At 38.4% G+C, this 12,097-nt stretch overlaps 1 protein-coding gene across 1 annotated transcript in view; it reads left to right on the top strand.

Moving 5' to 3' along the window:
* The window catches only part of LOC138835013 (uncharacterized), a 68,774-nt gene that overhangs the window by 22,876 nt on the left and 33,801 nt on the right, over window positions 1–12,097 (top strand). The window contains exon 6 of the mRNA XM_070033739.1: window positions 5,939–6,030. Coding sequence (XP_069889840.1) covers window positions 5,939–6,030 — 92 coding nt within the window. The remainder of the gene's footprint in view (window positions 1–5,938; window positions 6,031–12,097) is intronic.

Here is a 12,097-nt window from a genome sequence, read left to right as displayed (position 1 = left end):
TTTTACTGTAAAGATACTGTACAGAGGGGTTACAGTTACATGAACAAGGTAATGAGTCCATTTCCTATCGAGCAATGTTACCTTCTCCTTTGTTTTTCTTCTTCTTTTTTTATTGTGAAAGTACTGTACAGAGGGTTTACAATTACATGGGCACGATAATGAGTACATTTCTTATCAAGCATTGTAGGCTCCTCCTTTTTTTCCCCTTCCCATCCATTCCCATCCTCCCCTCTGTCCCCCCATCCTCCCCGCCCCCCACAAAAGTTCATTTTCGACATGATGACTTGTACATCTCATTGTTGCAATGGGTCCACCTGTATCCTTATTTAAATAATTTGTTTTTCCCCTTTCCCTCCACAAATTATACCGACACTAAATACAGTGAAAGCAGGGGTTATACTGTGGGGGAGGGACATACAAAGCAACAATGAAATAATCTTATAAATGTGTTAGAAACAATCACATGAAAGAAAAAAAGCATTTGAATACATATCTTAGAGTTCATTTCCCTAACATCACTTTATCTGACCTTTTCTGCTTGACTCAGACATATACTAGATATTGCAAATAAGGAAAACTATGGGACCTATGTTTCTTTGGGCCTGGCTTATGAAGACTAGTTTTTAAACATGGAACTCATTTAAAAGTTTAGACACTATATAGATAAATTAAAAACATCTCTAGGCTAGGTTTGACACTCCAAGCTCTAGACTTTTGTTTGGTACTTTGTGTATGAATAATGTCTTCTGATTCAAAATGGTTGTTTTCCTTTCTGTTAGCATTTTTGGTGTATATCTTAATTATAGTAGTGTGCTGGTCTTTCTGCCTTATTAGTTGCTAGTATGTTTTTAAAATCTATTTGAGGGTTGGGAAGGTTGCTCAGTGGTAGAGCGCTTGCCTTGCATGCCTGAGGCCCTGAGTTCAATCCTCAGCACCACATAAGGAAAAAGTAAAAAGCCGGAAGTGGTGCTGTGGCTCAAGTGGTAGAGTGCTAGCCTTGAGCTGAAGAGCTGAGGGACAACGCCCAGGCCCAGAGTTCAGGCCCCATGACTAGACCAAAAAACAAAAAACAAAAACATAAAAAAACAAATAAAATCTATTTGAAACATTTGATATCATATATTGGCTCTTTCCTGCATGTAGTCCATGTCTCTATAGAATAGGTTTATACATACCTATGTGTATGGGTGAAGGAGGGTGAAATAAAATGAGAGAGAGCAAAAAAGAAGAGGGTGAAGGAAAGGGCATGAAATATATTAATTCTCTCAAGCTATTTGGTTCTCCTTCTCTTTGTTGAAGGGCCAATATGATATTGATTTAATTCCCAAAGAGCTCTTCTGGAAGGAATTAGATTGGGTATTTGAATTGCTGCTCAAAAGTTGATTTGAGGTGCTGGGAATGTGGCTTAGTAATAGAGTGCTTGCCTACCATGCATGAAGCCCATTGCTCAATTCCTCAGTACCACATACACAGAAAAAGCCAGAAGTGGGCTGTGCCTCTCAAGTGTTAGAGTGCTAGCTTTGAGCAAAAAAAGCTCCAGGACAGTGGCCAGGCCTTGAGTTCTAGTCCCAGAACTGGCAAAAATAATGTTGAAGTAGGAGGTCAATGGATATAGCCAAATGGTGGAGCTCTTCCCTGGTATGTGTGGGGTCCTGAATTCTATTGCTCACACTGTAAAAAAAAAAAAACATAAGTAAGTATGAAATATAAGTCAATCGTCATCTCTTTTTTTAATTTTTTTATTGTAAAGATACTATACAGAGGGTTACAGTTACATGAGCAAGGTAATGAGTACACTTTCTATTGAGCATTGTTAACCCCTCCATTGTTTTCCCCATAACATTCCTTCCCTCCCTACCTCCCCCGAGGTTCTTTTTTTTTAAATTGTGATTAAGTGATTACATAATTTCCAAAATTTCACAGTATTGTGGAATAATGATGCTCATTTAAAGTCACAAGTTCATTCTAACTTTCCTGGAGCAAATTGTCTATCACAGTCTATAACATATAACAGTGTAGACATATACACCATACATGTGATCAGCAGCATGGGGATATTTAGTAGTGGTTCGACCAGATGAGTGAGAGTTCTTTGTTTCTTAAGTCCTGTTAATTTTGTCATATCACCTAACATTTTGGATTTAGCATCCACTTATCAGGGAGACCATGTATTGTTTGTCTCTTTGCTCTTGGCTTACCTCGCTCAACATGATTCCTTCTAGCTCCATCCATTTCCCTGCAAATGCCATTATTTTGTCATTTCTAATGGCTGCATAATATTCCATTGTGTATAGATACCACAATTTTTGGATCCATTCCTCTGTGGTGGGGCATCTGGGTTGTTTCCATATCCTAGCTATTGTGAACAGTGCTGCAATAAGCATGGAGGTTCACATGTCCTTATATATTGGTTCTTGTTGTTCAGGGTAGATGCCTAAAGTGGTATGACTGGGCCGTAAGGGAGGTCAATCTTTAGCTTTATAAGGACCCTCCAGACTGCTTTCTAAAGTGGTTGTATAAGTGTACATTCCCAACAGCAGTGTAATAGGGTTCCTCTTTCTCCACATCCCCTCCAGCATTTGTCTTTGGCTGATTTGTGGATGTGGGATATTCTGACGTCATCTCTTTCGTAACATCAAATGTTCCAATACTAACAGAATTTTGGTATATTTATGATGAATATTTTTAATAATAACAAAATGCCCAGAAAGTGTTTCATACTTATAATCCTAGATATTCCAGAGAAGGAGATAGGAGGATTATGGTTTAAGAGCATAGCAAACAAAAAGTTAGTGTTTCAGAGATAGCAAGCATGGTAGTTTATGTCTGTAATCTTAGGTACTTGAGAGGCAGTGTAAGAAATTCGTGGTCTGAGGCTCACCTGTGCAAATTAGGAAACCCTATCCAAAAAACAAAAGCAAAAGTATTAGAGACATCTTTTAATCACTAGGGCCACCACTACAAATAGGAAACAAAACCCTAAAAAACTGTTCTGACAGAAATGTTTTTGGATAGATTAAATCTCTGGAAGAGTTTTAGTAGTAAGTGATTACTAACGATTTTAAAGGATAGTCAGTAAAAGGGGAAATAGATAATGAACCTCCTCACAATGAAAAACTTGCTCAGGGAAAGACCCTAGGAAGACAGGAAAATGATAAACTATAAACTAGCATGAAATATTTGCAAACCACATAGTAGAGGAGTTAAATCTCCAAAATACAGTGTTCTCAAATCTCTGTAGTACATAATGATAAAAACCAAACCAGAATGATTCGATAATGACCAAAAGATACAAATAAATGTTTCCCTGAAGAGTATATATTCAGCAAATAAGCACATAAAAGGATGCCTTGGTCCCAGCCCTTAGAGAAATGTAACTTAAAAGGCACAGTGAGGTACCACTACATACCTGTCTAAATGGCTCAATCAAAATAGTGACAACACAAGATTGATCAGAATTCAAGTGAACTTGATTATTCATACATTGCCACTAGGAAAGTAAAATGATATTTTACTTGGGAAAAAATAGAACAATACCTGGTTTTTGGACAGTCCTGTGGCTTGAACTCAGTCCCATGGCACTATCCGTGAGCTTCTTTTTAACTCAAGGCTAGCGCTCTACCACTTGACCCACAGTGCCAGTTTCTGTGTATGTGGTACTGAGTAATCAAACAAAGGGCTTCATGCATGCTAGGCTACTACTCAGGTACATGCCCAGCCTAACAGTAACATTTAAAATTTAACTGAGCAGGCATTTTTCCCAGAGATAGCTTTCATTCCCATAAACACCTGTACATAAGCTTTCTGAATCATTTTATTTCTGTGATAGTCCCAAAGTACATTTATACCATGGACTATTCAGAAACAGTAAAAAAAAAAGTCTTAATACAAGTGGGTCTGGAGGGACTTAAATGCTGTGTAAAAAATCTTAACAAGTGACATGCTATGTAATTCCATCTATACTTCTTTAAGTGACAGAATTTCAGTTGAAATATGTTGAAAGCTGAAGATTGGTGGATTCTGCCACAATGAATTATGCTTCAGTTATGAAAGCTGTTACTAGGAGAACCTGGTGGAAGATCTGTGGGATCTTGTCTGTATTAATTTACTAATGTTCCTGCCTGTGACTCTGTGAAAGTGTCAAAAGATTTAGACAAATAATTTATACTAAAAAAAAGCTGACCTCAATCACTTTTTCCCTTGGACTTTCTGATAAAGATGATCCTGAGACTCCAGTGATAACTGAAGCAAGTCCTATCCTTGAAGAAAGAAACTGTGAGTCAGTGGAGAATTCTGAGTCTGTGAAGAATACTGAATCTGTTGACCAACATACCAATCAAGAGACTTAAAGGAAGCTGTAGTGTCCAGTTGAAAAAACCAGAAGTTGGGTCTTCCAGGGACCCTGAGACTTCAGAAGTTCTCCCTTTTCAGGTATCACAGAATCTCTATTTTTTTTGTGGGTTGTGGGGCTTGAGTTCTGGGCTTGGGCACTATTTCTGTGTTCTTCAGCTCAAGGTGAGCACTCTACCACTTGAGCCACAGTACCACTAATGGTTTAGTGGAGGTAAGAGTCTCATGGACTTTCCTGCCCTGGCTGGCATTAAACCGTGATCCTCAGATCTCAGCCTCCTGAGTAGCTAGGATTACAGGCGTGAGCCACTGGTGCCCAGCTAGAATCTCTATTAAAATATTGGGATTTAAAAATATTAGAGTTTACCAGGTACCCCTGGCTCACACCTGTAATCTTAGCTACTGAGGATGCTTAGGTCCAGATGAATGCAGATTCCATCTCCAACTAAATGCCAGCAAAGTGCTACACTAGAGGTATGGCTCAAGTTGTAGAGTGCCAGCCATGAGCAAGGAAGCCAAATGTGTGAAGCCCTGGTACAATGAGAAAAACAAATCATTTAAATAGGGATACAGGTGGACCCATTGCAACAATGAGATGTACAAGTCATTATGTCGAAAACGAACTTTACAACTTTGGTGGGGGGTCAGGGAAAACTGGGTGGAGGGACGGGGGGAGGATGGGAAGGGATGGGAAGGGGAAACAAAGGAGGCGGCTAAATGCTTGATAAGAAATGTACTCATTATCTTGCCCATATAATTGTAAACCCTCTGTACAGTATTTTCACAATAAAAAAGACAGATTCAAGCTCAATGCTAATTTAGGTTTACATTTCTTTTCTTATTTTTACAACCATAAATAATAGTTTTTCAGTTCTATAAATGCCATCAGCAGTAATTTCCTTTGCTGCATGGTGCCTACATAATAAACACAGATAACTGTCTATCAGTCAAGCAATGCATTAAGCAAATATTATTAGGTTCCCATACTTTAGATAATAATTAGATAACTTATGTATATTGTACTCTGGCTCAACAATTTTTCACACTTTCTTGTGTCTTCCCCCCCCCATTTACTGGGACAATAGGAAACTTTCCAAAGATATACCCCAGGCCAGATGGAAATATTGGGGCCCCGGGGGCAAGTCCTTGCTCTCCTCAGCCTCAGCTACAGTGGCCACAGTGGGTAAAATCATCAGTCATTTCATTACTGTCTGTGTGCGTTTTACAGATTTGTGTTACAAAGGACTTAGTTAATAATTCTCCTTCCACATTTGTTCAAGGGTTTATTGTTTGAAGAAAAATAATCATGAGATGATAGACACTGCTAGTAGAATTGGTAGCATTTTCTTATTAGAATGAAGTCTAGGAATTGCTATAAATGTCTGTTCTTTAATGATGATATATCAGGGTTTTGTTTACAAAATGTTATACTAAGGAGATATTTTCAAGGAATAATTACCCCAATTGTTAAAAATAACCTGTCTTATAGCATTCATGATTTTAGATATACACACTTTGATATTTCGTTTTTAGAATTTAGCTTGGTAAGTTTGGGTAATAAAGAGCAACAAATTTAATTTTTCTCTAGGACAAGATACTTCAAACATCATTGAAACGACAGAGTCTTCCCTTGGGATCCCTAGTCCCAGTGAGATTTCAGCTGAAGTCAAGCTGCTGAAGGTCAGTATAGAGAAACATTAAGTCCTAGGATACTTTGGATTCAGTAGCTAGCTTGTGCATTTTTGATATTAAGGACATGGGGACATCCTACAGCTGTGGTGGGTTGCCTTGTGAATCCAGCTGCCAGTTAGAGATCTGTGTCTTGTAACTGTTCATATCTCTCTACTCTGCATCTGAAGTAATTTCAAGGACTGCTGTATAATAAAATTATATTGCCATATATGCTGAATATAAGAATTACTTAGCACTTTATATGGCAACCACGGTTGGCTGAATTTAAAACGGACAGGACCAAAAAAGATTTTTGTTTATTTAGGGCTATTTTTTTGCCTTTTGTTTTTTGTTTGTTTGATTTTCTACCTTTTGTTTTTTGATACTAGGCATTGAACCCAGGATGTTGCAATTGCTAGGTAAGTGTTTTGCCATTGAGCTGAGGTACATTCTAGCCTTTTCTCTCTCTCTCTTTTTTTTTTTTTTGCATTTGGGTTTTTATGAAGGTGAGGGTTTATATATATATATATATATATATATATATATATATATATATATATATATAGTGAAAATACCATACAGAGGTGTTACAATTACATGGACAAGGTAATGAGTACATTTCTTATCAAGCATTATTGCCTCCTCCTTTGTTACCCCTTCCCATCCCTTCCCATTTCCCGTTCCCCCCACTTCCATCACCACCCCACACACACCGTGCCAAAGTTGTAAAGTTCGTTTTTTGACATTGTTGCAATAGGTCCAACTGTATCCCTATTTAAAATATTTGTTTTTTTTCCTTCCCCTCCACAAATTATACCAACATCAAATACAGTGAAAACAGGGGTTATACCGTGGGGGAGGGACATACAAAGCAACAAAGAAATCATCTTATAAATATGTTAGAAACAATTGTACGAAAGAAAAAAAAACATTTGTGTCCTTATCTTGGGGATCATTTCACCTACCATCAACTTTTCTTACCGTTTCTGCTTGTCTTAGACATATACTAGTTATTGCAAATAAGGGAAATCATGGGACCTATGTTTATTTGGGCCTGGCTTACTTCACTTCATATAATTTTGTCCAACTCTCCATTTCATAACAAATGGGGCAATGTCATTCTTTCTGATGGAGGCATAGAATTCCATTGTGTATATATGCCACATTTTCTTGATCCATTCATCTACTGAGGGGCATCTGGGTTGGTTCCATATCTTAGCTATGGTAAATTATGCTGCAGTATACATAGTCGTGCTTGTAGCTTTAGCATGGTCTTCTTTGTGATCACTTGGGTAAATGCCCAAAAGAGGGATTGCTGGGTCATAAGGAAACTCTATGTAGACTCTTTTGAGGAACCTCCATACTACATTCCAAAGTGGTTGAACAAGTTTATACTCCCACCAACAATTCAGAAGAGCTCCCTTCTGTCCACATCCCCTCCAACATCTGTTGTTATAAGAGTTCTTGATTCTAGCCATTCTAACAAGGGTGAGGTGGTATCACAATGTTGTTTTGATTTGCATTTCTTTTATGGCTGGGGAGGTTGAGCATTTCTTCATGTGTCCATTGGCCATCCTTCTTTCCTCTTCAGAGAAGTTTCTCTTTAAGTCTTTAGCCACTTATTTATTGGGCAGTTGTTTCTTTGAGGATTTGTTGTTAGGAAATTAAATTTTTTTGAGTTCAAGTTGTATTTTAGATATGTGACCCTTGTCCGTTGTATGGCTAGTGAAAATCTTTTCCCAATCGGTGGGCTTTCTATTGCTCTTGCTATGTCCTTTGCCATGCAGAAGTTCTGCAATTTCATGTAATCCCATGTGCCCAACCTTTCTTTGATTTGTTGTGTTTCTGGGTCTCTTTTAAAAACATTTTGGTCTGTGCCAAGATTTATTCTTCGAAGTTTGTCTTGATCAAAAGGAAACCTGCACTTCTAAGCCGTATGGAAAAGTTTTGAAGACCAGTTTGTTTTCTTCATCTCTCACAGCCCGTATTGTTTCTCATTTAATAGTCTTTGCTCATCTCTATTTTTTTTTCTCTGGAAGCAGATTTATTCTATCTGTTTTTCTCCATCTTCAGAGTTATATCATGTTTTGGCGTATATACCCATCAGAGACTAACAGGTTCCACTATCACTACTTGTGTATACCTAAGAGAGAACTGGATTGATATACCTTTGGGTCCATAGTGCATGGGTCAGTAGCCATGTCAGTAGACATGGCTGCAAAATACTCCATATATGAGGCACTGTTCTTACTGATGAGGCTATTTACTGTGAGGCTATTTTGGCTGTGACTAACACACTATGTGTTTAAAAAATGAGTTTATTTTTCTCCCTAAAGGACTCTAGAAATAGACTATTGCATGTTGTTTTGGTGAACGTAGGGTCCTGGTACCTTCAGTTTTCTTTGTTGTTTACTTTATGATTTTGTAATTGTTGTCAGATCATGCTGTGAGTGCAAGTATGGTATTCTCAAACACATAAGCTCAAATTCAGGAGTTACAGAGACAGGAAGTTTCATTTCTCCTCATGCCCCCAGCAACTAGAATGGTTTAATGTCTAACTCTGATGCTTTGAGATATTGGGAGATTAAATTGTTAGCATTATCAGAAATTTTTATCAGGAGTTGCTTTTAGTGGGCAAAGAAAACAGGAGTTAGAAGTATGTTTGGATAGTAAACAGCAGTGACTTCATAAACACTTGAAGGACATCTGTCATTCAGAGCCATGTTTTAAGAGGGGAATGAAAATCATGGAAAACCCTGGGAAGAGTGGCTAGTATTAATGTCTTAAAAACTTGGAGAGTTAATGGATCATGCATATGAAAATCTAAGGAAAAGAGATAGGGAGAATATACCCTTTTTATACCTTTGAAGGCTAGCATGGAGGGCAGAGTTTAGGTTGTGTTTACTTATGTCTCATGAGTAGAGAACTCCCACTACTCAGTGGAAGTTTTATGGACTTAGATTTTAGTTGAATATTAAGTGTACCAGAATAGAATTGGTGGCATTTTCATCCTAAAGCCTTTCCCATCTTCTAAAGTTCCTAAGGAGAGAAATTAATTTCACTGTGAAGGAAATTATACTAGAGATGGATCTTTTTAGAAGTTTGAGGTAAAAGATACCAATGAAATCACTCGGTCATCTTTTTTGCAATTTTGTCATGTTCCTTTAAGGATGTTGTCTTCTGCTTCGTGTGTGTGTGTGTGTGTGTGTGTGTGTGTGTGTGTGTGTGTGTGTGTGTGTGTGGTATTCCTGGGGGTTAAAATCAGGACCTGGCTGCTGTCCCTGAACCTTTTTGCTCAAGGCTAGCACCCTACTACTTGAGCAACAGCTATACTTCTGTGATAATTACTTCTTTTTTTTTTTTTGGTGATTAATTGGAGAGATAAATCTGCCTGGACTAGACTACCTTGCCTGGTCTGGCCTCAAACTGTGATGCTCAGATCTCAGCCTCCTGGATAACTAGAGTTCCAAGTGTGAACCACTGGCATCCAGCTAGTTAGCTAGCTAGCTTGCTTGCTTCCTTGCTTCCTTTCTTCCTCCACCCCACTTTTTTTTGTCTGTCATGGGGCTTGATCTCTGGGTGTGGGCCCTGTCCCTGCACCCTTCTGCTCAAGCGAGCACTCTAGCTCTTGAGCCACAGCACCACTTCTGGTTTTCTGAGTGGTTTATTGGAGATAAGTGTCTCACAGACTTTCTTTCCCAGGCTAGCTTTGAACGGTGATCCTCAGATCTCAGTCTCCTGAGTAGCTAGGATTATAGGTGTGAGTTACCGGTTTCAGGCCTCTTTCTTTTTTAATGTTTATGTTCTGGCACTGGGGTTTGAACTCCCATCTTCACAGTCTACCTTGTCCTCCTCCCCCACAGCTGGCACTTGAACCCTGCCTCTGATTTTTGCTGGATAAATAAATGGAGATGAAAGTCTCACAGGTTCTTCTGCCCTGGTGGCTTTCCATTGTGATCTTTAGATCTCAGCCCTGAGATCCTAGGACCATAGGCGTGAGTCATCAGTGGCCCAGTCCTGCTTTCTGGATTCAGATTCATATTTCAAAACTTTTTAACTGTTACTAAAAGATACGGGTTACAGTTATATAAGTTGGGTAAAGAGTACATTTCTTTTTTATCAATCGTGGACATGAACTCTGGGCCTGGGCACTGCCTCTCAGCTCTTGAGCTCAAGGCTAGTTAGTGCTCTACTACTTGAGCCACAATGCCACTTCTAGTTTTCTGATGGTTTATTGGAGATAAGAGTCTCACAGACTTTGCTACCAGGGCTTGCTTTGAACCACAATCCTCAGATCTCAGCTTCCTGAGTAGCTAGGATTACAGGTGTGAGCCACTGGTACCCAACTAAGAGTACATTTCTTTATTTTTTCTTCACCCTTTTTTATTTTTAATTTTTATTGTGAAAATGCTGTACAGAGGTGTTCCAATTACGTGGGCAAGATAATGTGTACATTTCTTATCAAGCATTGTAGCCTCCTCCTTTGTTTCCCCTTCCCATCCTCCCCCACCCTCCCCCACCCAATTCTCCTCCTCCCCCCAAAGTTTCAAAGTTTGTTTTTCCACATAACGACTTGTACATCTCATTCTTGCTATGGATCCACCTGTATCCCTATTTAAAGGATTTGTTTTTTGGACAATGTCACCACTTTCTTCTCTCTGTTAGGCTTGATTATAGGGAGTCTAGTGTAGCCTTCAATCTTAAGGACTAGTTAATCTTTACTGCTGAGCCCTGATTCCTCTGAATTCACTCTTATTCCTCAGGTGTTCAGTGAAGTCTGTTCACTTGATTGTTTAAAAACCAGATGTTTCCGCATAGCTTGTGCTATGGGGATTGTGTTGCTTACTACTTACACTAGTTCTTCTCCAACTGTGTGGCGTTACCTAGTGTTTTTTAACAGTATATTATTCAGATAAAGACACGTGGGCACATCTGTAGTTTCTTGAAACATTTTACTTATATAGCTGCATCCTCTGAAGTTTTCTGACTTTCAAATGATAGCTGCTTCAGCCTTCTCTGATGCCAGCCTTTATCCCTGACTTACATTGTGTGTGAGTGTTCTGTTGTCTTTAGGATCTCCTCTGTGTGTTGGGGTTTGGAACTTTTCTCTAGGCAGAAAGCCCAGCTGTAGGGTTGACTTTGTTTCTCTTTTCTCCTGGACCAAAGTCTTTTATTTTGTCTTTTTTTCCATTGTCTAAAAATAGTTCTTTCTTATATTTTGTCTGGTTTTCTAGTTGCTGTATAGGAAGGCAAGTGTAATATCAGCTTATTTATAGTACTTGAAAGCAAAAGTTCTCTCCATAATAGAGTGTTTGTTATAATATAGTTTAATTACTTGGTGTACTTGTTGATCTCTTATATGATTTTTAAAGGTAAAAGAGAACTGATTATTTTTGAAACATACTCTTCTTTGTAATATATATTGATTCCCTTACTAAGAATCAGCATAGTCTTCTAGGACAAAGTTGAGCTATAATTTGCATACAGTAAAAATGGTTTTTTTGCAATATGACTTTGTGTTGAGTAATAATAATTATGTTTATACTGTATAGTCTCAGTATATTGTGATACACAGACACAGAATATTTTCTGTATTTGTATGGCTCACTGAGATATAAGAATATTTTCATTACCTAAGGGAGTTCTTTCATGCCAGTCTGTAGCCACACCGTTCTGTCTGTTCACAGCATTTTCCAACCATTGATCTCTTTCTGACTATAGTTTCCTCTTGTTTAGAAAAATGTTTACTATGTGTAGATAAATACTTTTTTCTTTTGCCAATTGTGGAGCTTGAACTCAGGACTTGGGTGTTGTCCCTGACCCTTTCTGTACTTAAGGCAGCTATCACTCTACCACTTGAGCCACAGCGCTATTCCCTAAATTTTTTGAGAAGTTATTTGGAAATAAGTATCTCATGGACTTTCCTGCCTGGAAGGCTTTGAACTGTGATCTTCAGATCTCAGTCTTCAGAGTAGCTGAGAAGGATTACAGGCATGAGTCACCAGACACCACTGCCTGGCTATTGTAACCTTTGTTTATTTATTTTGGCAATATGAAGTACCACTTGAGCCACATC

The sequence above is a fragment of the Dipodomys merriami genome, unplaced genomic scaffold (genome assembly GCF_024711535.1).
Source record: "Dipodomys merriami isolate MVZ:Mamm:240054 unplaced genomic scaffold, mDipMer1.0.p SCAF_222, whole genome shotgun sequence".
Classification (NCBI taxonomy): Eukaryota; Metazoa; Chordata; class Mammalia; order Rodentia; family Heteromyidae; genus Dipodomys; species Dipodomys merriami.
This window is presented reverse-complemented; position numbering and strand designations above follow the sequence as displayed.